Source organism: Cantharellus anzutake (assembly GCF_015039405.1).
Source record: "Cantharellus anzutake strain C23 chromosome Unknown EI90scaffold_4, whole genome shotgun sequence".
NCBI lineage: Eukaryota > Fungi > Basidiomycota > Agaricomycetes > Cantharellales > Hydnaceae > Cantharellus > Cantharellus anzutake.
In genome coordinates this window covers 1,951,330-1,978,635 of record NW_024066954.1, presented here as the reverse complement: position 1 = coordinate 1,978,635, position 27,306 = coordinate 1,951,330, and the positions used below count along the sequence as shown (strand labels likewise).

Below are 27,306 nucleotides of genomic sequence, written 5' to 3'. Positions count from 1 at the left end.
CGCTCTCTCGGGCCTTCAGCCTGAGAAAGAGTTGTTCCTCATCTCCCATCCTCCATTTAGATGGGACCTGGAACAAGTCCAGTAGTTTTTCGGACAGCCGATGTGGAGGTTCTTCCCTCTGTTTCCCTTTGTCTGCCCTTGGGGCTTGACTTGGGGAGATGTGGGAAGGCTCCAGGGGATAGTGGGGCCCTTGTCAGGGCAATAGCCCTGAACCCCAAGCCATATGTAATTACAATGTACATAAAGTCACATGGGTAAGTGGGAACTTCCGTTAACTGCTTACACACACTGTAGAATACATACCATCGTATCACTTACAGTGCAAGCAGGCTAGAGATCTAACCCCCTAAATGCAAGCAAATTCGTGGGGAGGGAGTCTGGGATGTCTTAAGCTCGTCCTAGGTTCAGTTCAGGTGCTAACAAAACAAAAATAATCACAAAAACTCGTTAAGAATTACGTACCCCTGGTCCATCTTGGACAATCATCAGGGATTCCTTATAATAATCAAGGAGTCAAGCTTAGAATTTCTTTCTACTTGGATCTCTCAGCGCTACAGTCTCTTTTGTAGTCAAAAGGGAGGTCGCTTTTCCATTCCTACATGTACAGAGCTTTTAAACACATGGAATGGCAATAATGTGGAAAAATAAATGAAAAGAAAATATAAAATGAAAGATTGTTGCTACGGACACCATGTGGACCGTTAAGTACAGCCGATAAGTCCAATGGCTGACGTGGAAGTTCAATAAAAGAAAGACAGGAGTGATAAGCAGGCCATATCCACTAATAATTGCCATCCTCCACCAATTTCCACCATCACTGTCATATCCATACAAACCCAATCCCAATCTGACTCCCGGACCCTCTGCCTCACCATCTCCGGAGTCCTACCCTATCCCCGTCCACTCCAACATTCACCTTTGGACCAAACATCACTCCTCTTGCCACCCTCCTCCTCACTCCTCACAACACCTCCACTCTTCCGTCACTCTCCTACCCTACTTCCATCCACTCCGATATTCACCTTCGGACCTGACATCATCCCTCCTCTTACCCCTCCTTCTCATTCCTCTCCTCACTCTCTCCTTCTGTCCCTCTTCCACCAAACCTCTGGCAAGTTATGACCTTCTGCTGCTGTCCCATACCTTGTACTTGGACACCACTCATACCTTCACTCTGAGATTCTGTCATAGTCCTGACCTCGGACTTTGACCCCACCTCGGCTTAAGTCCATTGCATTGGTGACCTCATACTATGTAAACACCATTGCCAACATTACTCAGACTTTCAACCCCACCTCCGTAACCTCCGTAAGCTCCATGACTTCTGAGCTCCACAGATCATACCTGGCACTTTTGCCACTTGTAATGTATCTTTCACATTTTCCCCTCATCCCTATTTGGACTGCTGCTTCTCTCCATTCTAGCCAGTTAGTCATCACTCCCACTTCTCCTCATCCTCCTGCCCCTCTGGGCTTCGCCCCCCTATCTCCTTTCTGTCATATCTGTCACGGCCATGCATTCCGGCCCGTTAGCCGCCCGTCCCGATGCCGCCCGAGCCCGTTACCGCTATGCGAGCGTGAGCGCGAGCCCCGACCTCAGCCCTATCCTCCCTGAGGGCTCCCTGCTCACTCCCCCACTTGCCCCTAGGCTCCCCTACACTTGGCCGACTCCCCCACAGCCACACCGACCTCCCTGCCCCGAGTCCGCCTCTGGTACCGACCTAGCGTGACTCCGCGACATCGCCTACTCCGCTATGATACCATCGCCGCTATCGCGGCCCTACACCCCTTCGTTTATTTATCTGTTATTGTTTGTTTTGACCCTCGGTCATTGCCGGCCACGGTGCGGCCAACCCCGCTCTTTGTTCCTATTTGCTTCCGGACCCTTCGGCCTTCGGCCCGGGTCCGCTTCTATTCATTCCACCTTCATATATATATCCTGTATACTACATTATAGTACCTTAGCTCTAATATCGACTTGACCACGACCCCAAGCCCTGACCCCAACAAGGCAGCCCCAGTAAGTTCGAAATGAGGGCCAAGAGACAACTAGGGGGCACAGCACTCCCTTTAGAGTTGCTGAGGCCAAATGCCCTACCCTCGGGCCTTGTCTAAGGCATCGCGGCCAATAGCGGCCCGCATCGGCGACCTTCGGTGCCGACCCCGGACCAGTGTCTAACAATATCCGTGCATACCCGACCCCGACCCAACTTCCGGACCTCCACCCTCTTCACCTCCGGAGTCATAACCTACCGCTGCCGTTCCGATACTCACCTTCGGTCCTGGCAACACACCTCCTCCTTACCTCCCCGACCCTATCTCCGTCCGCTCCGATACTCACCTCGGACCGAACACCACCCCTCTCGCCACCCTCCTACTACTCCGCTCCCCCTTCACAACACCTCCACCCTCCCGTTATCCTCCTACGCTTCCCCCATCCGCTCCGATACTCACCTTCGGACCTGACTACTCTCCTTTCCGCCACTCCTTCTCCCCTTACCTGTCCCCTCTCTCCTCCCTCCGTTACTCCTCCACCACCCTTCCGCCAAGTTACGACCTTCCACCGCTGTCCCGTACTTCGCACTCGGACACCACTCGTACCTTGCTCCGAGCCTCCGTCATAGTCCCTACCTCGGACTTTGACTCCACCTCGGTCTTAGTCCATTGCATTGGTGACTTCATACTACGTAAACACCATTGCCAATATCCCTCGGACTTTCAACCCCGCCTCCGTAAGCTCCGCAATCCCCGAGCTTCGCGGATCGCCTTCGGCACTCTCGCCGCCTGTAATGTATTTCTCGCGTTTTCCCTTCATCCCTATTTGGACTACTGCTTCTTTCTATTCTAGCCAGTTAGTCATCATCCCCACTTCCCCTCATCCTCCTGCCCCTCTGGGCCTCGCCCTCCCTACCTCCTTTCGGATGTATCACAGGTCCTGCCTTATGACCTTCGGTACCTATCCGCTCCTTCTACCCTTTGTTCCCGTTCGGACGTCTTCGTTCCGATTCGGTTACCCTTTGTTTTTCCTTGTGCTTTTGCCCCTTCCGTTATATATATCGGCGCTTGTACATACTCGTTTTGGTTTAGTCCAAAATCGACCTGAAATGCCCCCAAGAGACTTCCTGCTCACCTACTGTGAAATTAAGGACCAAATGGACAAACAGCAATGGCACAGCGCTCCACTTGAGTCGCTGAGGCCAAGGTCCCTCCACGCTAAGTCTCCGATTCCACTCTGGAGTCATCTGTTCCCGCCCGGTTCTAACACTTTCGGATGTACCACAGGTTCAAACCTATGACCTTCGGTGCCGCTCTGCTTCTGTCATCCCTTTGTCCCTGTTCAGACGCCTTTGTTCTGATTCGGACCCTCTTTGTTTCCTTGTGCTTTTGCCCTCTCCATTATATACTGGTGCTTGTACATACTCGTTTTAGACCCTTAGTCTAAAATCGACCTGAAATGCCCCCTAGAGACTTCCTGCTCAATGCCTCTGAAATTAAGGACCAAATGGACAAACAGCAATGGCACAGCGCTCCACATGAGTCGCTGAGGCCAAGGTCCCTCCTTGCTAAGTCTCCAGTTCCCCTCCGGAATCGTCTGCCCTCACCCAGTTCTAACAATCACACCACACTCATCCATCTCTTCCTACCCATAGCACCCCTTCCTGACCTCTCCATTCGATTCCCTGGGTTCGTAGCTTTCTCCCAATACCAAATTTGTCCCAAATGGTTGAGATTTGACCGAGTGGTGGGCATGAGAATTGTGAAAGTTGGCCTGTGTGCAGGTTTAGACGTCCCAGAAAGTGTCTGCAAGAGTCCCCGTATCAATTGGATCTTCATACACATCCTTTGTGATTTTTCTGAATTTTTCTGAGCACTCCAGAGTGCATTTTGGTTGTTTGTTTACTTCGGTACGGCTTGTGTTTGGGCCAAAAACCAGTTTCGCAATCTCCTGAAGTACGGATCTCGGCTCCGCTGCATGGGACTTTTGACACTGCCACCCTCACATGCCTTTCGACATTGTGCGGAACCTTGCAGTAAGATGAGAAATTGTCACCACCATTGTTCCACAATGGCTGGGTCGATCTGGATGAAATTCGGGGAATCCATATTTATGATTTTTCTCTATTTTCTGAGCCCTTGATCGTCTCTTGGCAGCCAGTAGTGCCAAGCATAGTTTTTGGGCTGGACCAATTCAGTACCAGCATGTTATGTGCAATTGTACTCCATAATAAAAATGAAATAAAATGTTTTTATGCACCATGGGCTTTGGTAGCATTGGTAGGTGATCTTCGCATGCAGGGAACCCTTAATGAGCGTAAACTGCAAAAATACTGGGGGTGTAGAGTATAGTAGGTTATCCCACCTACAACAGCCTTGTGTGCTGAGCAACCCCACTGAGACCTCACAGCCCTGGAGTTTCCTGTGTCTTAGTCCAATCAGCTTTTTGGGCTGATTTCTCAGCACTTATGCATTCATTGCATAAGTCATCGATCACCTCTTCTGGAGGTGATGAATCTTCCCCAATGTGGGTAAGATTTGTGTAATGTGGAGTTCTAGGGGTATTAGGCCCTGCACTTACTCCACATAAGTTTTTTTTTGAACCCTCAGGGACCATGTTAGAACTGGGCGAGGGTGGACGATTCCGGAGGGGAACCGGAGACTTAGCAAGGAGGGACCTTGGCCTCAGTGACTCAAGCGGAGTGCTGTGCCATTGCTGTTTGTCCATTTGGTCCTTAATTTCAGAGGCGTTGAGCAGGAAGTCTCTAGGGGGCTTTTCAGGTCGATTTTAGACTAAGGGCCTAAAACAAGTATGTACAAGCGCTGGTATATAATGGAGAGGGCGAAAGCACGAGGAAACAAAGAGGGTCCGAATTGGAACAAAGGTGTCCGAACAGGGACAAAGGGATGACAGAAGCAGAGCGGCACCGAAGGTCATAGGTTTGAACCTGTGGTACATCCAAAAGGAGATAGGGGGGCGAAGCCCAGAGGGGCAGGAGGATGAGGAGAAGTGGGAGTGATGACTAACTGGCTAGAATGGGGAGAAGCAGCAGTCCAAATGGGGATGAGGGGAAAAGGCGAAAGATACATTACAAGCGGTGAAAGTGCCAGGTATGATCCATGGAGCTTGGAGGTCGCAGAGCTTATGGAGGTTACGGAGGCAGAGTTGAAAGTCTGAGTAATGTTGGCAATGGTGTTTATGTAGTATGAGGTCACCAATGCAATGGACTTAAGCCAAGGTGGGGTCAAACAGGACCATGATGGAGTCTCGGAGCGAAGGTACAGGTGGTGTCTGAATACAAGGTACAGGACAGCGGCAGAAGGTCGTAACTTGGCAGAGGTTTGGTGGAAGAGGGACGGGAGGAGAGGAGTGAGGAGGGGAATGATGTCAGGTCCGAAGGTGAATCTCGGAGTGGACGGAGATAGGGTAGGAGAGGGACGTAAGGGAGGAGGTGACATGAGGAGTGAGGAGGAGTAGTGTCAGGTCCGAAGGTGAGTATTGGAGCAGATGGAGATAGGGTAGGACTCCGGAGATGGTGAAGCGGAGGGTCCGGGAGTTGGATCAGGATCGGGTTTGTATGGATGTGACAGACCAGCCCTGAAGTGGTTGCTTTTTGAGGATTGCGTTGATCCTCATTGTCATCCAACAATGACTTTTGTTGTGAATCTCCCATGATGGGAGTGCTCATCGTCGCTGCAGAGGCGACTTTGCCCTTTTGGGCATGCTTTGGCACCATAAGCACTACTGAGTCAGATTGTTAAAGATGTTGAGAGTTGGTGGTTTGTGTTTACTTTTTAAACACACCTCATACACTTAAAAAAGTGTGAGGTCTCAGGGGGTCGCTCAGCACACCAGACCGTAAGTGTTACAATGGTGTTAAGCGGGTAACCGGAAGTTGCCGCTTAGCCACGTGGCTCTATGTACACCGTTGTTACATCAGACTCGGGGTTCGGGGCTATTGCCCTGACAGTTTGCAACAAATGAATGGCCAGGATGTCCTAGGACATCTATAGTGAAAAAGGCCTTTAGGCCCCATGCAAACGTCCTGAGGTCCCCCCTATAAAGGCCCACATAGTGGTTGTCCAAGGTGAAGCTGGAAGCATATAAATAATGAAGGTACCAAAGTGTATCTGGGAGTGATGAAACCAATTTGTCAAAATCCGAGAGGCAAAATATGAGTACATGAAAAATTTGTGCATAGAACGCAGAAATGTGTTATATAAATTGAGTATCCAACAGTGGCACCTCCAACAGAATAGTGCAAATAATAAACCAGGTTAAAGAGGTTCGAAGATGATAGAATAGGAAATGCGGGGCGTTTGTTGCACAAGGGGAAGGGCTTTCAGCCTGAGATGGAAAGCTGGAAACTATGGTTCAGGGGCGCCACTATATCCGTGATACTGGATATTATATCGGGGGAGTTCGTTAGTCGGCGACATAAAGTACGGTTCCTGGGACGCAGGTTGTCGAGCGGCAGCCATACTTAGGGGTCGCGTGGAGCCATTGTTCAATGAGGGACCTGACAGTGCAAGTTTTTGACTAGGAGGCTTGCCTGACCACCTCTTAAGGACCCACGCTGCAAGGACTGCAACGAGGCCGAGACCAACCACACCCCCAACCGCGCCTCCGACAATTGGGCCGGTGTTCGAGCTTCCGCCTCCACCCCCAGATCGAGTCGTTGTCGTTGTCATGATGGTCGTGGTGGTGCTTGGATATGTGTTTGTGGTAGATGGGGTGGTGATGGAATTTTTGGAGGTTGTGGGGGTAGAGTCTGTCGTGATAGCGCCGGATGATGTCGTGCTCGATGAGAACATCTGCGAACTTTCAGGTCGATCTGTCGGAATGAAGTATAAGCTTCTAAAGGAAAGAAAAGCGACAAAATATGAATGCGACCTACCGCCGATCTGCTTCGCAATTTCTATGTTGAATCTGGTAATGTAGCCATTAGAAAACATATTTTTTAACCAGACAAAATAAACTCACAGTCCACCGTAGCTGGAAGGCTTGAGATAAGCCCAGCGGGGCACAAGAGTACCGGAAGGAATCAACGACGGTCTATACATGCCCTCCACAGTCGAGATGTTGGTGCAGTCAACCGTCCAAGCCGGATACCTGAGTTACGCATGAGGATCATCGTCAGCACTTGTAATGATTGACATACGATATAAATGTCCCGTTCTGGCACGCCGCACACGCCGACACTAGCCCGTACACAATGGAGGTGCAAATGCCTATGAAAATTTGAGATTCAATCAGGTCGTAGACAGACTGGAGCACACACAATAGTTTGGACTATTTCTATCATCACCGTTTACCGGACCTTGGTTGGCTGCTGAGCACATAAAGTTCGGGTAAATGGTATTACGCTCTCACCAATATAGTGCCCTCCCGGCGGGAGGGGGGGCACACCCCCTCCTAATTGTCGTGAAGTAAGTAGATGCAAAAAGCGAATAACGGGCCCAAATCCAATCCTTACCTCCAACACACACTGCTTGGAGTTCTGACGCAACCTTACATGGGGTTTCTCTGATAACCATTACAGTTGCATAAAGGCGACCACTGACAATTGACAGTCATTGACTCACTTAGCACTATTCAACGCCTGGAGAAGTGAGGTATCTTTAAGCGGCCCTGGAACAGACATAGCTCGATGTCCCACTTACCCAATCAAAGCCGGGGAGGCAAGTGACATTCGACTGCAAGACAATCCAAAGTGAAAGATGACTCTCAACATCTCAAGCTAGAGCTCATTTTCGGAAGGACGTACACCTTGCGCTAACGCTTTGTCTCCTCCAAACGCCAAGAAAAGCGCAGAGAAAAGAAGCGCTTGACGGAAAATTGAATCCATTGTGACACGAGGCCAAGGCGTAGGCAACGAACGCGCCAACCATTGACAAGACGGCATCCTCCAGATATTTACTGTGACACGACCCGGAACGAAGAAACTGCACGAATGGAACCCACCAAGCTTAGAGGACGAAAGGGGAGGTCGACCGCCTTCTTCAAGTTCTTGCCCCTGTTAGGCTTATGTATTTGACTTGAATAAGGGCGCACCCCAATTGTATGCAGTCTTTCAGAAGGTTCATCGGATCGAACGACAACTCCCACTCGCTCTAATTCGGTTTCGACTTTCCTCGAATGACGCCTACTGTCAAGTGAGCCGCAGATTTGATCACTGGCGTGGCAAAAACACCAACTCAACGACGAGCTTCTGCTCAAGCCGCATGATGGGTCGAGTTGAACAGTATTATTATTCCTTTACATACATAAAACCTCCAGAATGAGGTACAATACAGATCTCGTCAAGAAAGGGCAACATCTGCCTCTTTATGTGAAAGGAAAGAGTAGCTCAATTTGACTACATCAAGACTACATAATGACTGCCCATTATCTAATCTGTCGCGTGCCTGAGTATAATTATGAATGTATTGTTATGAAAATGAGGAAATATTCAGGGTAGGATATTCAAACATAATTCCGCAAGCGAGTGTATAGTAGTTAATTAGGCAGATTATGTATCCATAACAACTCCGTGAGCACGGGTAGATTGTCCATGACAATATTTGCGTTGCTATACATAAGGTGGGTCTCCCAATATGAGACCCTTTTACAATTGTATTGCTATCAGTATGGGGATACATAACTTCGATCTCCATCAGGGCGGCATATCTCTATACGCTCTAAAAAAGATGTGTAGCAATGCCTCTTCTCCTGCAGACCTTTAATGCCGCACTTATTGGCACGAGAGTGAACATGGCTCGCCAGGGTCGTCCTTGATCAGACACCAGAACACTTCACCGGCGTTCACGTTGACCAATCGAGGCCACTAGGTAAGCCGCACGCTACACGAATAATCATGTTAGCGCACCGCTTCGCTCATCCATTGTAGAATACAAGCTTAAGTGTTACACAATTAATGCGATTGAGGAAAATCGACACAAAGCAAACGGTCACGGAGCAGGCCATCTCAGGATGTGATACATGTAGACAATGAACAAACGGTGGTAGGAGGCAGGTAGTTGTGCGTCACATAGTTATTGTCAGAGTTGGTGGGTCCGACAAACTGATTATGTGATCGCCAATCAAAACCATGCTCAGTGACTGGGAGTGACAAACGGCACTACCGGCACCATGTTGGTTCGACTTCGTCTCGCGCCTTAGCATTTCTTTTCGGCTTGGATTCCATATTTTCGAGAGTGGTTGCATCCTACCGGCAACTCTCCTCCCACAAAGCTTTGTATTGAGCGCTGATACATGAGGACGGCTGTTCTTCCATATCACCCCGGATTGGCCTTGATCGACAGGGCGGGTTGGGTATGGGAATTGCACCAAGTTTGCGCTCTCAAACGAACCGAAATTCAAAATTGGCGAGAATTTCTCGATCGCTCCAGCTTTGTTGTTCCTTCGCCGCTCTAATTAGCACGTTACCATCAATATTACGCTCTGCGGTGGCTTAGGTGCGCCAGTAAACTGGGCCTCAGCCTTACAGCCTATCGGATCCAGGAATCCATGCACAAGTATGCTCAGGACGTTCAGTAAGAACTCAATAGACAATATCGCTGTTCGCCACATGGAGATTCTGGGATTTACGGCCCTTCGAATTGCTCATTGTACTGAAGTTGTGCACTGGGCAGCAAGTCATCGGCGTGTGGTGAGTTCGCCTTCGTCATGTATGAACCTATCGTTCACCCCTCAATCCCCCTCCCCCATGTCATCGTTCGCTATTGATCCGAATATCAAACTAAGGTGTCCGAAACTGTTCGAATCATCCTCGCACGCAGTGCATCTAAAAATCCAATCACGCTTGTTTTCGCCATGGACAGTGGGACCGTCTTCCCATGTCTTCCACTCGGAAACGACTGATCCTTCCGGACGAGCTTCTAGCTCTCGGGACGCTGGCTATGAAGGGCTATGACTGGGCGGCACGTATGTTGGAATTGATTGCATGCGGATCCAGCGTATCCAATTTGGTGATTCGGCTTTCGCCTTGTCATTCGGGTAGGCAGGTTACCAGCTTCTATTGGAATAGAGGCTGGTTTCAATCTCGGTCTACTGAATGGAGAACTTACTGAATGGCCAAAAACATCAGGAAACCCCCGAGGCCGATTGAGGTGATTGAGAGCAATTCAAGTGCTCAATCTGCCCAATCTGCCCAATCGACTACTCTCAATCGTCTCAATCATCACAATCGCGAGTCCATTTGTTTGCTCCAGGTGCTGTACAGTTTTCAAATGAATTGGTTTGCAACTTGTAACTTTTTTTTTCACTCCACCTCACCCATGTCTCTTTACTATGCAACACAATATTTTTTACTCCACTCCGATGTTCCTTACTTGTGCTCATGGGCCAACACCCTTCCACAGTCACCCAACCCTTCCCCAACATGCTCCCTTCCCATATTCTTTTTTTTCAAGTCATTCCATCCAACCCCAACTTAACTTCTCACACACGACACTATCCCCAACTTCTTACTGCATGTACTCAACAACCACGCATCCATTTCCAACGATTCTAATCTCATTCGATAGATGAGATCTAGCTCTATCTTTCTACAGAGATTGGTACCAAACGGTCCAGCGATTGAGGTGCGCGTCTGCTTCCTTTAAATATATTGTACTTCACTAACCTCAATTTCTTACAGCTCGTACTCAACAACCACACCTCCGTTTCGGATGAACTTATGCTTGTTTGATATAGAGGTTTGGCTCCATCCTCCCACCGAGTTTGGTGCCAAATGATCCAGTGGTTGAGGTGGGCGTCTGCTTTCTTTAATTATATTGTATTTCACTAACCCCAACTTCTTACTGCGCATACTCAACAACCACATGTCTGTTTCCGATGGACCTAGGCTTGTTTGATAGAGGAGATCCAGCCCCATCTTCCCATTGAGTTTGGTGCCAAACGGTCCAGCGGTTGAGGCGTGCGTTTGCTTTGTTTAATTACATGGTCTTTTCACCCATTTCGCTTTCCTCCTATTGTTTTGCACCATTGTGTTTTGGTATTAGTTACTTGCATGCCTGTATGTACATAACATAATTTTTAAATATAATAATTTCATCGATGAACTTCAACATGTAGAAGAGAAATGTGACAATTAGTACAATCAGTATAATCAGCTCAATCACCCGTGTGATTGGTGTAATTGTAATCAGGTGGTGATTGTAAATTGCATGACATTGAAATGATCTCAATCACCTCAATCAGCCTTGGGGGTTTCCTGATGAAGGGTCCTACTGAATAGCGTGTGAATATTGATGACATGATAAATATTAGTACTGCTGCCTAAGCACGATTATGTAAAATGTTGTGTAACCAATTCATCCAGAATATCCCTGAGCGCTTGCCTCTCATGAACTTTGAAACTATCATATGGGATAAACCTAACTCCAAGTACAATGAAGCGATTGAGGCTCTATGCATTGAACTGCAACCATTTATGCATGAAAGTGAACTATGGATGACACAAATCTTTCAAAAATGGTTCCATCTCAATCCGCATGCCTGGCAGGTTAGGAATGTGTGGCACCTGTGCCAGGGAAAAGACATCTTTCTCACTTCAAAAACCGGGAGTGGGAAGTCAATGCTCACCATGGCACCAGTAATAGCATGCAGGGTTCTGAAAAGACCACACATAGCCATTATTGTTTACCCAACAGTTGAATTGATGCTTGATCAGGTGAGTTCAGCTATTCATGTACAGTTGTGAAAAGTCTGTAATGAACCTACATGTTTTCCAGGAAACCCAAGCACACGGAAAAAATATCAGATTTCTTGCTCTGAATGCCGAGACAATTGCCACAGCATATACAGAGCATAATCGTGACCTATGGGAGGAGGCTCAACAGCTTCAGTGGGATGTGATTGGCATGAGTCCAGAAATGCTTACCGAAAGAGGTGCTGCCAAGTTGCTGGAAGATCCTGACTTCAAACGTGCATTGGGTTTCTGTGGCATTGACGAAGTCCACCTAGTATTAGACTGGGGAGTTTTCCGTCCAAAGTACAAAGTCCTCTCCGAAATCCGGTCTTGTGTTGGATCTTCCATCCCATTCTTAGCCATGTCAGCATCCCTACATCACAACAGCAGAGCCCAAATACAAGCCCACCTTGGATTCTATGGAGACCATTTCCATGATGAAAAGTTACCAGTAGATCGCCTTGATCTCAAATACTGTGCATGTGTACATTACCATTCAATTGATGGTCTGGAATTTCCGGATTTTGCTTGGGCCATTGTTATGGAAATGGGAATTTCCCATTTTAGACTCTTATGGGTTCTGTGTCACATGATTTGTATAGTAATTAAGTTTAACCAATCAATAAACAACGAAAAACCCGCTGCCACACTACCTGTTAAACTACATGTTAAACCATCTGTGAAACCATCTGTAAACCCTAATGAACCACCTCCCTTCCTCTTTCCTTTTCCCTGCGCCTCGAACGGACGAAAATGGGCGCCTCCAGCCCCATTTTTGTAACAGCCATACCCAAGGAACTTAACTCCCCAACTGATCTTGTCCCCACACTATTTGCTGTCCGCACTGTTGAGAAAGCCACAGTGTTTTCCAAGTGGCTGATCCGAGAGTTGGAGCGGGTTGCACCAGATGGTTATCTGGCAAGGGATTTGGTATGGCCATTCCATGCTGAGCTATACAAAGAGGACTGCAGTGCTACCCGTGCTGGTTTGATGTCAGGTCAGATTAGATATGTGGTTGCAACAATTTGTGCAAATGTGGGACTTAACTTGCCAGTCCAATGGGTTGTATGTGTTGATCTTCCTGCAAGCTTCGAAGAAATGACACAATGGGCTGGGCGAGCAAGTCGGGATGGGAGTGGTGGAAGCTTCGTTGTTTATGCACCAAAGGAAATGATACTCACACTGGAGATGGTTGAGGATTCCAAGGGATGCAAAGAAGGGTGATGGGGTATATGTTGACTCCACAAGAAGAACTGCAAAGGCTTTGACTGCGGCTCAAGTTGCCACTCGCAAACATTATCAGTCAAAGGTGGCTCCAGGTTTAGTGAAGTTCTTCAACCCACCCAGAACCCAGTGCCGGCGTTCTGTTCTGTGCGAATATTATGGCGATGACTTCAAAAAGCCCTGTAATTGCTGCGAGTCTTGCCAAGAGGACATGAGAGTGAGGGACGAGGGTATGGTTGAGCAATATCTCAAGGCAGCAGCATTCCGGAAGGCATTGGGAAAAACGAAACTTCCATCAGTGCCCAGAGGAGTGAAGAACTTCACCGAACTTACCAAGGATCTCAAAGCACAGGTGCTCAATTGACTCAAGAAGTGGCATCAGGATGCCTGGTATGCACTCATGGATCCACTCCAAATGAACTCACCACCTGGAAGGATAATCGGTGACAGGGACTTAAAGAAACTTACCGATCACCTCCATATTTTGACACTGCCCACCAAGTTTATGAACTTCCTACAAACTCTCCCGACAACAACCTGAATGACAGCAGCTCAACAAGAAAGCCTCTGGGGACTTGTGCAAGAACTCAACATTGAGATGGAAGTGGCAGCAGAGAAGGTGAAGACGAAGAAAGGAAAAGATTCACAGCCTAGTCAGGCAGCAAGGGTGCAAGCAGATGTAGGTATGGGTGTTGGGGGCGAAGGCAGTAATGGAGTCCCAGGTAGAATACCGTTGGAGAACGTAGAAACACTGAGCCAGGATATGTCAGCTGTTGAAGTAATAACAGGGCCACGTAAACAGAAACTTACTGAACGTGCACGACTCATGTTGGAAGAAGGGATTTAGATTAAATCAAAGTATACCATGGATTAGTACACGTTACTTCCCAAAATATTTGTCCAGAAACTTTTGCAATGCACCTTCTGTTGGAATCAAGCACGATACATGTATTTACACATGTTTGCACCGATGTTTTAATCTTAGTGGTCTATCGTTAGCTGGTCCGATCCCGGCCCCGTTGTGGCCTCACTCCTATGGTTTTCTATACCTTCTTTGAGTTTTGCCAATCCACGCTCGATAGGGTCCAACACAACGCATCTGGAAACCCCCGAGGCTGATTGAAGTGGTTGAGATCATTTCAACCTCACATGATTTACAATCACTTCAACTGGGTCCCCTGATTGTAATCACACCAATTACGGGGGTGATTGAGCTGATTCAGTGATTGTACGGTTGGTTGTATTGGCACGCTATCACATTCTCTCCCACATTGAAGTTTATCAATAAAGTTATTATATTTGAACATTATGTTGCGTACATACTTGGGAAAAGAACCCAGATACAAGTTATTACAGTAGTACCCAAACACAATGTAATGCAAAATGAAACACAAAATAAAGAGAAGAGGAAAGTGGGTGAAAATACAATGTAATCAAAGAAAGCAGACGCGCGCCTCAACCGCTGAACCGTTTGGCACCAAACCCGGCATAAATGTAGAGCTAGTTATCTTCTATCGAACAAGCCTAAGATAGTCGGAAACGGATGAGTGGTTGTCAAGTACATGTGGTAAGAAGTTGGGGATAGTGTCGCGCGTGAGAAGTTTGGTTGGAGGTTGGAAATGACATGGGAAAAAATCATGGGAAGGGGGATGTATCGGAGGGTATTGGGGAAGGGTCAGGCAATCACGGAATGGTGGTGGCTCATGTAAACAAGCACAAGAGGGTGGTTAGGTGGTCAGTTTAGCAACAAACACAGTGAACCGCCCTACTTACGACTCGACATACAACACAGGGTAGGTTTGGACCCTCATTCTTTCTTTTTCAAGTAAGGAACATCTGGGGTGGAGTAAAAAACATTGCATTGTGAATGCAACTGGAAAAAGAAAAAAGAAAAAAGAGACATGCATTATCATGTTTGTTCATGCAGTTCCCACAGCTCAGTTTGTTTGGGTGAGTTGTTAATTTGGTGTTGCATGTGAAGAGAGAGTGGAGTGGAGTAGTGGAGTGCATGAGTTGGAGCAAAGAAAAAACTTCTAAGTCGCAAACCCATTCATTTGAAACTGTACAGCACCTGGATGCAAATGACGGACTCACACACATGGACGTATCCATGTGTGGTTGTGGTGATTGAGATGATTGAGAGTAGTTGATTGGGCGGATTGGGCAGATTGAGTGATTGAATTGCTCTCAACCACTTCAATCGGCCTCAGGGGTTTCCTGATGTGTCAAACATTATGTTAGTTTTCACATGGCCTGAGAAGAAGTTGGCTAGCCCAAATTTCTCTAATATGTTCTGGGCCAGCTCTTTCAGTGGGACAATGTTAAGTGCAACAGCTTCCCTAAGAAAAGAAGAAATTTGGCCAACCAGCCATTGAACACCTGTTTGATCCAAAAGTTGTGGTGCTCCTGAAGGAGATCATGCTCCACCCGTCCATCAGAGCGGCCTGATGGGCAAATGACATAGTTGCTGAACATGGCCCTCTTCATCTTCTCAGAGAAGTGGAACCACAAGTCAAGTGCTTGATGTAGCAGCTCTTAACCATAGTTTGTTGCCCCAACCCCAAAAAACCAAATCCATAGCCACTGGCAGGAAAACTGAGTGTAGGAAAGCAGCAATCAACGCTGCATACTTACCTTGATGATTTCAAATGTGCATCCAACATCCCCATCCTTGATGCTAGTCCGGAACTCCCAGTACAGGAGCATGTCACAGTAGAGCAGTATGTTGTTGAATAAAAGAATGTCACCAATAGAACCACCGTCGGGTGTCTCAGGTGGCCCAGAATCATCAAAGAGATCAACAGTACTGTTGTACTGCTGGCCACCATCACAATTCTGGAATGTAACACCATCCTCAGTGTTGTCATTCTCATTCTCGGAGTCGGAGTCGGTTTCGGAGTTGTACTTCCGGCTTTCGTGCGTGCACTCAAAGAAAGTGGTTGGGGTGAAGGGAATAATGAGTCCTTGACTGGGTCAAGGGATTGATGGAAGTATTTGGTTGCCTCAGCGGTATTGTAGTAAAGGGCCATGTGTGCTGACTGTGACGTGGCAAAAGTTGTATAGCACAGCTCGAATAGTTCATCAAAAGAACAATTGTGAAGGAAGTGGCCCTTCTCTGAGTAGAGCTGTAACTCCTCAGTGAGGTGGGGGATGCAGCTGAGTTGGGCAAGAGAGAGTGAGGAGTCCTTCTGATGAATGAAGATCCTATTTGAACGTAAGATGTGTTAGACCATAGCAAGTACTGAAACTATGTCATACCTAGCATCAAGAGTGGCTGGAGCATGTGGGAGACAAAACAGCAGATTGGGCACTCCTGGAGCCAATAGTGTTCTCCTGGGAGGGGGTTCAGGAGCAGCTGGGAGTGGTGAGGAGTATGTAATGTGCCAGGAGCAGTGGGAGGAAAATTTTGGTCTCTAGAGAGTTGAAAAAAAAAATTTAGGGAAAAATCAAAAAAAAAAATTCAGGAACTATAGTGCCTTTAAAGTGCTTTCGGGACATATAATTATTTGCAAAATTGAGGAAGAAATGATGGAGAAAAATGGAAAATACTTTTGGAGACCCGAGAAATAATGAGAACTGAATTGATGGGAAAGTCTGAAAATTGAATAGGAAAGTGAGGGGAAGCCTTGTAAGCATTGTTATTTTCTGCTGTTCTGATTTTTCCTGATTGTTCTTGGTCTCACTCCCAGCTGCTCCTGGACCCTCCCAGGAGCTTTCAGGAGCTTCCTGGAGTATTGAGGAGCAGCTGGGAATGAGACCAAGAAGAATTGGGAAAAATCAGAACAGCAGAAAATAACAATGCTACAAGGCTTCCCCTCACTTTCCTATTCAATTTTCAGACTTTCCCATCAATTCAGTTCTCATTATTTCTCGGGTCTCCGAAAGTATTTTCCATTTTTCTCCATCATTTCTTCCTCGATTTTGCAAATAATTATATATCCTGAAAGCACTTCAAAGGCACTACAGTTCCTGAATTTTTTTTGATTTTTTCCCTAATTATTTTTTTCAACTTTTTAGAAGTCCCTATTTTTCAAATTTTCCTCATTTCCCTCTATATCCCCCCCTCATTCCCCCCTCATTCCCCCCCTCATTCTCCCCCTCATTCTCCCCCTCATTCTCCCCCTCATTCTCCCCTCATTCTCCCCCTCATTTCCCCCTCATTTCCCCCCCTCATTCTCCCCCATTTCCCCCTCCCCCATATTCTGCCAGCCTGAAAGTGATTAAGTTGCCAGATTAATCATATATCAGGCCATAAATTTTGATTGTGTATTGGTGAGTCTCAGTGTCCTTGATATATAGTATAGTGTTTGATCTAAATGTTAAGCAGTGTCTTGTTGTGTTAGTCTTGTGGTAGGAGGTATTCATGGGGGATCTTCCCTCTTTTTTTTTCCTTTTCATTTTCAAATGCTCCAGGAGCTCCCAGAAGCTTCTCACCCCTATACACTTTGAAGCATTTAAATTGTATTTACTGGATATGTTTGTGCACAAAGCAATGCTCCAGGCCCTCCTGGGAGTGCCCTGGAGTACCTAGCCAACTCCGGAGGAAATGGGCTGTTCCTGGACCGGCCAATCTCCTCCTGATTCTCCCAGTGCTCTCGATACTCCAGAGCACTCAGGAGCATAACAATTTTTTGCTGATGATAGTGCAAGGTCATGGCTGTCAGAACAGTCTCGACAAGCCGCTCTGCTGGATAGAATTCAGGATCGTTGCTGTTGAGTTTCCTTCTGAGTTTTTCTGCACTGACGTGCAAACCAGTGTCCCCTTGAGCTGTACTTGTGGCCCAGTGATTCCGAAAGACCCCCTTGATGAATGCCCATTTCATGTGCCATAGCTCAGTGAGTACCAGCGCAAATTTGTGAGAAGAGAACCAAGTGCGTGTCAGAAACTATGTTCGAGGTGATCGCGGGAAGCGGAGCGGAGTACGGCGGTGTAAGTGGTCACTTAGCTAATGAGCTACTCCGTTGCAAGGCGTCGAGGGGGTTGGGACTTCGGCTTCAACGACTTTGCCAGAGCGTTGCGCCACGCGTTCCAGGCTGTCCCGTATTTCACGTTAGCGGGAAAGACCTTGCGGTGACGTTGACTGAGGTGGGGATGAAGTTGAGAGGCGAACTTAAGATGAAAGTACTTGGGGGGGGAATTCTAGTCGATATTTGAACTCCGGTACATCGACAGTAAACGACAAGTATAAATAAGAAAGGAGAACAGAGAAGGGGCCGGTCGGTTCGGCGCGGGACGGGAGCGGGACGATAAGTACGACAGAACTAAAAGGGCGATGCGGACCAGGGTAATGGAACAGAAGAAAAGAATGGAACAGAGGACGGCGAAGTTGGGAGGCAGAATGGATAGGCCGACAATATAGGCGCGCGGATCAGAATGTCAATATACGTATAAATCAAATATCAATAGAGGAATAATCAATTGTCAATAAAGGAATGTCAATAAGGAGTGGATCACGGCGACCATAACAACCGCTAGTTAGTTAAGCGAATGAATAGAGTAAAACAGTATCGACCGAATGGCTGAGGAACCCAAGTGGTGGCGGGAGAACGAAGGAGGCGCTGCTACGGGGCCGTAGGACGGGAACCACTATCGGCGCCGCTAGGTGATGGGCAATGGTGAGATTAACGGGCGCGAGTAACGGCGCGAGGGTGGGGGTGCAGAAAGTGGTAGAGGGGCGGGAACTTTGCAGGGCCGTGACAGTGCGCCCTCGCACAGTGTGGCGCTTCAGCGAACAGAGTTTAGCAGCAGTCGAACAATCACCAGAAATTGAGATCATCCGGTCATTCAACTCCTCCGGCTTAACACCCAATTGCCACACCAACAAATCCTTCACTACTTCCTGGTTTCCAATGTTCTGGGCCTCATCAAACATGCTGGTCTCCATTGGGTAATATTCGGTCTTTTGAAGACTGACCGGATGTTTTGAATAACGGTGTTGGTATAGGTGTTCAAGGGCTCCATGATGGCATTGGAGATTTGGCACATATTCAAGGATGATATGAAGGATGTTGATTATGATTACAACTGTGATGTGGTCCCATTGTATGTCATCCCATATTTTTGAATATGTGATTTGTTCTCGAGTGACTGAAGCACATCGACATTTGTATTCCAATCCATCAAATGCACCATCCTCAATGTCACACTGTATAATCAATGTTGCTGCCATTCCACTCTCGAGGGAGGTCTGTGATTCAAGTGAGGGGCACCAACACCCGCGATACTGATTGATATTGTCATAGACCATGTTAGAACTGGGCGAGGGTGGACGATTCCGGAGGGGAACCGGAGACTTAGCAAGGAGGGACCTTGGCCTCAGTGACTCAAGTGGAGCGCTGTGCCATTGCTGTTTGTCCATTTGGTCCTTAATTTCATAGGCGGCGAGCAGGAAGTCTCTAGGGGGCATTTCAGGTCGATTTTAGACTAAGGGACTAAAATGAGTATGTACAAGCACCGGTATTGTCAGGGCACACCCACCTGACCCGGGCCCACCTGAGTCCACCCAGCCACACCTCACCCGCTGCCCCACTGCCCATCCTTCCCCTCCCTCCTTCCCTCCTCTTTCTTTCTTCTCTCTCCCTTCTCTTTTCTTTATTTCATTCTTCCCATCATTCCCCTCCTGTTTATTCTTTCTATTTACATGGACCACTTTCCTTTGCATCAATGTACTATTGACCTGCCCAACCCAGACTCCCTGGACAGCTCCCTGCTGTGCCCAGCACGTGCACCTGCACTGGATGCCCTTGGGATCCCCCATGGGGACACCCAGATGGCTGCAGTTGCCTCTGAGGATGACGTGGCATCTGTCATGTGACTCAAGCCGCATGTACATAAATGTACCTGAAGTGGGAACCGAAGAAGTAACCTTCTTCTCACCTTTTCCACTTCAGGTAAGTTAGTGTAGTTTTCCCTTTCAATAACAATTCACCTTTTCCACTTCAGTCCGAGTGGCCAGGGACAGCTGTCCCACATCGGGCCTGCCAGTACGCATGCCCGATCTACCCCCCGTGAGGTCCTCAGTGCCGGGTGCTATACCCAGACCCCCTCGACCCCGGATGCATCCCTGACAGGTATATAATGGAGGGGGCGAAAGCACAAGGGAAACAAAGGGGGTCCAAATCGGAACAAAGGCGTCCAAATGGGAACAAAGGCGTCCAAATGGGAACAAAGGGATGGTGGAAGCGGAGCGGTGCCAAAGGTCATAGGGCAGAACCTGTGGTACATCCGAAAGGAGATGGGGAGGGCGAGGCCCCAGAGGAGCAGGAGGGTGAGGTGAAGTGGGGATGATGACTACCTGGCTAGAATGGGAATAAGCAGCAGTCCAAATAGGGATGAGGGGAAAACGCGAAAGATACATTACAAGCGGCGAAAGTGCTGAAGATGATCCATGGAGCTTGGAAGTTACGGAGGCGGGGTTGAAAGTCCGAAGAATATTGGCAATGGTGTTTACGTAGTATGAGGTCACCAATGCAATGGACTAAAGCTGAGGTGGAGTCAAAGTCCGAGGTCGGAGCTATGATGGAATCTTGGAGCAAAGGTACGAGCGTAGTCCGAGTTCGAGGTATGGGACAGCGGTGGAAGGTCATAACTTGGTGGAGGGTTGGTGGAAGAGGGTCGGAGGGAAGAGAGAGGAGAGAGGAAAGGGGAGAGGAGTGGAGGAGAGGAAAGGTGTCAGGTCCGAAAGTGAGTATCGGAGCGGACGGGAGAAGGGTAGGAGAGTGATGGAAGGGTGGAGGTGTCGTGCGGAGGAAGAGGAGGAGTGAGAGGAGGAGCAGGAGGAGGGTGGCGAGAGGAGAGGTGTTCGGTCTGAGGTGAGTATCGGAGTGGGCGGAGATAGGGTAGGAGAAGGATGGAAGGGTGGAGGGTAGGACTCCGGAGGTGGTGAAGATGGAGGTCCGGGAGTCGGTTCAGGATCGGGTATGCACAGATATGACAGACCAGATGGATTGAGAGCTCATTCTGAACGAGCTTGCAACCTATGGCTTTGAGGTTTTCAGCTGCATTTTTGGCAGCACTGTGGAGCCGGTTGTGCATGGTAGTATGGGCAATGACGAGACCAATGCAGTTTAGGATGGAGACTGTTGCACGGTGAGTATTTGTTGCAAACATCAGAGTTCCAAATATGTACTGAAGCCGATTGACTACTTTATTCCTGAAGTTCACAAGCATGCCCATTATTATAGTACAACCCTGCATAGTATTAAGTCTTCTTTTTTGCACACATTCTGATTTCAGGACTCACAAGATATGGGTCGCGAACATGATTTGACCCTTTTCCGCTTGCTTTTGTCCTTGCTGCTGCTTGCCTGAGCTCCTCTGACTGGTTCTCCCCAACTGCTGTGCTTGTCAGCAGTGTCCAGGCTATGGGAGCTGTTTGCATCATTGCCATCTGTGTCTCCCTGACCGAGAACTGGTTTATGCTATTCCACGAAAATGAATGGCCTTCTTCAGCACCAGAACTTCGCAGGACAGGTTCTTTCTGGAGCTGGCATATCTCTTGGTCAATGTGCTTGGAAATCTTCTGGACAAAATATCTCTCTAGTGTTTTGTATGAACTAGTCGGGGGCTTAGTAGCTGGGTTCTCGGCAATATTCGAATGGTCTTTGATTTCTTGGGTATCTAGGGTGTGTGGACTGAGCTTGATTGGGATGCAAGATGGTGGTATGAAGTGGGTTGGATTGTCCCATTGCCCATTCCGAGACCAAGGATGCTCAGTCAGAGCATGAACAAAATCAATGGGCCTGTTCTTGAGCGTGTGCCCACTAAGAAACCATCGAACCTCATAGGCAGTTGTGCTGTCAAACGATAGGTTTTGGTCTACCAATATCATGAGGAATTCACCAATTGTCAGCTTCTGAGCATGCAAGACCCAGAAAACAGGATCAGCATGGGAAAGAGCATCTTTCTTTTCTCCTTGCTCACGGTGTGTGGACACTGTGAGGTTTGTGCTAGAGCAAACCTCACATATGGTTACCGGTAATGAGCCATAGTCCTGAATGGCTGAGGGTGACAAGGTTGATGTCGAGTCACTCAGACTTCTGAAGCAAGGAGGTGGAATCGGGAGGCTTTCAGGAATATATCCATTTATCCTGAATTTCTTTGATGGAGAAAGAGGTTCTCTTGCATCTTCCTGTGGTGCTGTGGGACCTCACTTGCGCTTTGTGGGTTTTGTTGAAGGTCAGCCTCGCCTGGGCAGGATCAGGGGAGTAAGTGGTGAAGGAGAGAACAAAGGAAGGTCAGTTGGGAGGTTCAAACGAGACCACCACCAAGCTGTTCCCTGGTTCTTTAGTTAGGATGGGGAAGTGTACTCGTAATATTTGTTGTAATTATAGTACCAATCCAGGCGTTTTGGCTAATTCTATTTTATGGGTTAATCTAAAAGTTTCTGAGAATTGACTTACAAATTAACAAAGCCCTGCAGAGCTGTTCCTCTATTGTAATTTCTCAATTTGTCTGGGTGTAATTCTGTGTAGGATTGTTTAATTTGGATTTTAACTTGAATTAAATCTTCTACTTGGTGAAGTTTCAAAGATTCTACTCAGTTAATGGGTTTAGATTGTATCTGAAGTGTCCCTTGAGTTTGTTTTATTTTTGTCTTATTTTATTGCTTGTTTTAACAGTAGCAAAATAACTGTTTTGTGTTTACACTTTGAAATCTGGAGTGTTAACCAGCTCTCCTGTTGAAATATTTACTTAATATTTCTCTCCCTAATTGCTGCCTTTTACTACAGTGGCAATCTTAACTGTATATCACTTTTTCGCACTGGAGTGACAACCAGAAATGCTTGAGAAAAATAATACTCTATTTTCTTACTTCTCTGAGGGGGGCGAAAAGTCGCAGAAATGGTCTCCCTTTTATACTCCTTGGGTTGCCTTCCTTTTTCATGCTCTACCTCGTATTTACAGGATTTATTTACAGTGTATTTTCCTCAAACTGAATAAAAAATGAAATTTTCATGCTATAGTTCTACTGCGCTCTGCTGTGCTGAACTCCAGCTCTACTGCGGTCAGACTGCGCTTAGAATCCTTATTGTCCTTCCTCGCCTAAGCTATTTTGATGGTTAATTAGAACTTGACTAAGCTGCATTTGTCACAGTTTTCTATTTCAAATTCCCCATATTTACCATTAAGTTCGCTATGACTCGGTCATTCTGAATTCAAACTTCGCATTACTATGTGTATGGCTGCGCTGAGACCTTCAGCTGATTTATTCTATTTTTATCCAGTAACATTTAGTTGAAATGAGACTTGAAATTGTCATATCCATACATACTCGATCCCGAACCGACTCCCGGACCTCCTTCTTCACCACCTCTGGAGTCCTACCCTACCGCTGTTCGTTCCGATATTCACCTTCGGTCCTGACACCACACCTCCTCTCACCCCTCATGCCACCTCCACTCCTCCGTCCTTCTCCTGTCCTATCTCCACCCGCTCCGATACTCACCTTGGGCCAAACACCACCCCTCTTGCCACCCTCCTCCTCCTCTTCCTCCTCACAACACCTCCACCCTTCCATCATCCTCCTACCCTTCACCCATCCGCTCCGATACTCACCTTCGGACCTGACACCTTTCCTCTCCTCCACTCCTCTCCCCTTTCGTCTTTCGTCTCTCTTCCCTCTGGCCCTCTTCTGCCGACCTTCCGCCAAGTTACGACCTTCCACCGCTGTCCTGTACCTCGTACTCAGACACTGCTCATACCTTCGCTCTGAGACCCCACCACAGTTCCGACCTCGGACTTTGACTCCACCTCAGCTTTAGTCCATTGCATTGGTGACCTCATACTACGTAAACACCATTGCCAATATTCCTCAGACTTTCAACCCCACCTCCATAACCTCTGTAAGCTCTGCAACCTCTGAGCTCCACGGATCATCTTCGGCACTTTCGCCGCTTGTAATGTATCTTTCACATATCCCCCTCATCCCTATTTGGACTGCTGCTTCTTCCCATTCTAGCCAGTTAGTCATCATCCCCACTTCCCCTCATCCTCCTGCCCCTCTGGGCCTCGCCCTCCTTACCTCCTTTCGGATGTACCACAGGTTCTGCCCTATGACCTTCGGTACCGCTCCGCTTCTGTCATCCCTTTGTTCCTGTTCGGACGCCTTCATTCCGATTCGGACCCCCTTTGTTTCCTTGTGCTTTCGCCCTCTCCATTATATATATCGGCGCTTGTACATACTCGTTTTAGGCCTTAGTCTAAAATCGACCTGAAATGCCCCCTAGAGACTTCCTGCTCGCCGCTTATGAAATTAAGGACCAAATGGACAAACAGCAATGGCACAGCACTCCACTTGAGTCGCTGAGGCCAAGGTTGCTAAGTCTCCAGTTCCCCTCCGGAATCATCTGCCCTTGCCCAGTTCTAACAGAAATGATAAATGAGTGAATTATTCAGGTTTAGAACCAAAAGAAAAAGTTGCTAGTAGTCAAGAATTGTTCAAACGAATGTATTATAGCTCTCCACTTCATTGGTATATCGTTCCCTAAAATTCCCACCATGGTCTGTTGTAGTTTAGTGGTTTTTGTGGATTTCATCCATCTGCCCTGATTCCCCTTTGTATTATTACATCCTAGTCTTCCATATGTATTGTTCGTTGTTATAGTAGGTCGTCCTTGAAGATATCATATTTCTATGTATTTTATTTGGGGCTCTGGACCTCTAGAAGCTGTCTTCCCGCACATTTTCAGGTTTCTAACTTCATGTCCTTGTATCTCATTCATTTCTGAATGGTTTTTCACGTTCTCGGTATCATAAATTTTCATTTATTCCCACCTTTCCAATGATACTAAAGTTGTATTCTATTTCTTGGTATTCATCGAGTTAGCAAAAGTTTGCACGCACATTCAGTAATCACGTGCGTCATTCCCGTAGTCGTTTGTATGTGGGCACTGTTTCTGTTTAATTGTTCGGGATTTATGCTTGGTTGTTTGTATCCTTTATACAGGCTTCTGTGATTTATTTCAGATTTTTCCCTCATGATCTAAGGTTGTTTTGTACTTTCCGTGCTTTGTTTTGACCGGGGTCTTCCTTATTTGGACGGAAATTGGTCTTTGCAATCTGCCAAAGTGCAGATCTCAGTTCCAACGGCCGGTTCCTTTCACATTGCCACCCTCACATGTCTTTAAGCATGATGTGGATTTCTATATTCCCATCATTGGTATAACTTCACAATGGCTGGACCGTTTGAGCTGAAAATTTGCATAACTATAGTTTCCTATTTATCATAATTTCCGTGTGAATTTTGTTGTGTATTTTAAATATGGATCCTACGTAAACGTCGTCTTTTCCCTGAGCCCAGACCTTTGATGTTGCTCTTCCCATTATTGGATATCTCATTGATGCGTGATCCTTTTATTATGAAAATTTGGGTGGATTAAGATTAGATCCCTTCCTTTCTAATGGGCTATTAAGCTTGTCTCGGTCATTACTGCTTGTTCTTCGCACTTGCCTTTTAAACGTTGTCCTTGTTTTCCGAGAGTTTTGGTCATATCTCCGTCATTTATGGGTAGTTTTCCCTGTAATTACTTTCATTGGGTCCGTTTGTGAGACATCTACATTTCCTATTATAAACACGACCCTGAACTCTGCATTAGTTCCTAAGGAATCCTTGTTCCGTGGTACTTCCATCCTCGGCTACATGTGTGGGCATGGGAAAGTAGTTTCCATGGAGGTTCTCTGGTTGCTTTTATAGTCAAATCTTGGTCAATTGTCCTAATTCTTTGTTTAATATTTGCTATAAATTCCCCCCGAGAATTCCGTCCTGTTGATGCTAAGCTTGAAGTATTTTTGCTAATTTCCTTTCTTCCAATTTATTGTATGTAGTCATAATAATTCGTAAAAATTTGTTAAAATTCAGGTTCTTCTATTTTCTCATATCTACTTGTCATATGGGGTTTTGTGATTTATCTGGCATATTTCCATAATGGGTTTCCATAGTGTGACTGTTATTTCTCCTACAGCGGTGTTCCATTTGCATAATGAACACTTGAAGAAAGCCCACAAGTCAATTGAGGGGTCATTGGGACTGTTGACCTGAGCCGGTAGTAGCACTCTTATAAGTCTGCAGCAGCTTCGGAAATTTGTGAGACAATCGCAAGCTGAGTTAGGATTAATTTGGGACAGTGTAAATACAAACAAACAAAGCCATAATATCTATCATGTCATGGAAGAGATAAATTGTAATACTCAGCATGTCATCAACTTTCACACCCTATTCAGTGGGACCCTTTTCAAGCAATTCAGTAAGTTCTCCATTCAGTAGCCGGACTTTGAAACATGACTACAACAGATGTGTCTTTCCATCCATCACATTGCCCAGTTGCGTATGCACCTTCCATCATTTGAGTTAACACTTCTTGACGGGAATTGTATTCAGCATCTAGGACCTTTCCCGATAGGTGCTTCCAAGGTGGGAGTTTAATTCCCACTAGAGAGAACAGCTTGATGACCTCTGGATCATCAACTGAGAGAAAAGACCACCCAGCTGACACAATTGCACAAAGCAATTGTTGTTCAAGTACAGCCTGATCTAGATCTAGGGGGTGAGGTGGAATTTGTGAGAAGCTTCTCCGGCGTGTTGGAATGTTGTCTGTGGGAGGGACAAGTAGCAGAGGGGTCGGAGTTGGAGATGGAGAGGTGTGGATAGTTGACGGATTTTCAGTGCTGATAGATAGCCAAGGGAGGGGTGAAGGCTGCTTCTCTTGTGCGCGTTTCCAGGCCATTCCTGCCTCACGGCCTTCAGCAGAAGCATGTGTGCATACCATTAGGTGTTGTGCAAGCCTTGCAGTAGATCCTTGGATTTTGGGAGGGAGTTCGCTTGCTAGAATAATTTGGCATTAGGAGACGCTAAGCTGTGTTTAGACATACCAGCTGCCCTGAGTTCCACCTCTCGGATATAGTGCCCAACATCAATTTTTCCGTGTCTTCATTTTCAAGCGCTGTGATGTGTGATTCGATACACCCTTTGCATATAGCAGCATAGTGTGTCTTATTATTCCCATAAAACTCAGACAATTTGTGAAAGAACTCCCAGAGGGGGCTAGGTGCTAGACCCATTGGTGAAGCGTGATGTAGGAAGTGGAAGGATTATTCACATTTAAAATTTTAAACTAAGCCTTAAGCACCATCAGGGTTCAAGTTGCACAGACACTTTAATTTCACAAAACTAATAAGATGGCTGAGATGGTGCTCGGAGAGCTTCACATTTAACTACAAATCTGCATGCTTTTTGAGGGAGGGAGGGTCGGCACTGGCATGACAGTTGCCATCTCAATGCGTGCTCGCTTCATGTTCCCATGGGGATTGACCAGCAATTGATGCGGAATTGACATGATCTGATACGAATTTGACCCATCAGTGTCTGACCATGTGACAATTTGTGACCAGTGTC

At 47.0% G+C, this 27,306-nt stretch overlaps 5 protein-coding genes across 5 annotated transcripts; all 5 read right to left on the bottom strand.

The window, feature by feature from the left end:
* Positions 1 to 6,082: 6,082 nt before the first annotated feature.
* Positions 6,083 to 8,026, bottom strand: EI90DRAFT_3285711 (uncharacterized protein). The gene is made up of 10 exons (XM_039066983.1): positions 7,763 to 8,026; positions 7,659 to 7,691; positions 7,581 to 7,597; positions 7,472 to 7,521; positions 7,369 to 7,410; positions 7,277 to 7,315; positions 7,157 to 7,226; positions 6,979 to 7,107; positions 6,893 to 6,924; positions 6,083 to 6,829 (listed from the first exon to the last, which is right to left on the bottom strand). Exons 1-10 carry the CDS (start codon positions 7,898 to 7,900, stop codon positions 6,363 to 6,365), a joined length of 1,017 nt encoding a protein of 338 aa, XP_038922599.1. The 5' UTR covers positions 7,901 to 8,026; the 3' UTR covers positions 6,083 to 6,362.
* Positions 8,027 to 15,119: 7,093 nt separating this feature from the next.
* Positions 15,120 to 15,942, bottom strand: EI90DRAFT_3012173 (uncharacterized protein; the record flags this gene model as incomplete). The annotated part of the gene is made up of 4 exons (XM_039056547.1): positions 15,120 to 15,252; positions 15,279 to 15,445; positions 15,548 to 15,838; positions 15,883 to 15,942. The coding sequence occupies 4 exons, from the start codon at positions 15,940 to 15,942 to the stop codon at positions 15,120 to 15,122; spliced, it is 651 nt and encodes a 216-aa protein (XP_038922598.1).
* A 2,451-nt stretch (positions 15,943 to 18,393) lies between these two features.
* Positions 18,394 to 19,320, bottom strand: EI90DRAFT_3116767 (uncharacterized protein; the record flags this gene model as incomplete). Its single annotated transcript, XM_039062921.1, has 1 exon — positions 18,394 to 19,320. The coding sequence occupies one exon, from the start codon at positions 19,318 to 19,320 to the stop codon at positions 18,394 to 18,396; it is 927 nt and encodes a 308-aa protein (XP_038922597.1).
* Positions 19,321 to 20,585: 1,265 nt separating this feature from the next.
* Positions 20,586 to 21,744, bottom strand: EI90DRAFT_3116766 (uncharacterized protein; the record flags this gene model as incomplete). The annotated part of the gene is made up of 2 exons (XM_039062920.1): positions 20,586 to 21,104; positions 21,157 to 21,744. The coding sequence occupies 2 exons, from the start codon at positions 21,742 to 21,744 to the stop codon at positions 20,586 to 20,588; spliced, it is 1,107 nt and encodes a 368-aa protein (XP_038922596.1).
* A 4,411-nt stretch (positions 21,745 to 26,155) lies between these two features.
* On the bottom strand, positions 26,156 to 26,972 carry EI90DRAFT_3012171 (uncharacterized protein; the record flags this gene model as incomplete). Its single annotated transcript, XM_039056546.1, has 3 exons — positions 26,156 to 26,652; positions 26,678 to 26,732; positions 26,784 to 26,972. 3 exons carry the CDS (start codon positions 26,970 to 26,972, stop codon positions 26,156 to 26,158), a joined length of 741 nt encoding a protein of 246 aa, XP_038922595.1.
* Between the last annotated feature and the right edge of the window lie 334 nt (positions 26,973 to 27,306).

Bases quoted from the DNA above. Each gene is read 5' to 3' on its own strand.
- EI90DRAFT_3285711 (XM_039066983.1), bottom strand. From the start codon at position 7,900: ATGCCGTCTTGTCAATGGTTGGCGCGTTCGTTGCCTACGCCTTGGCCT. The intron at 7,411-7,471 runs GTAAGGATTGGA...CACGACAATTAG, and splicing joins CCAAGCAGTGTGTGTTGGAG to GAGGGGGTGTGCCCCCCCTC. The intron at 7,227-7,276 runs GTGTGTGCTCCA...AAATTTTCATAG, and splicing joins TAGAAATAGTCCAAACTATT to GCATTTGCACCTCCATTGTG.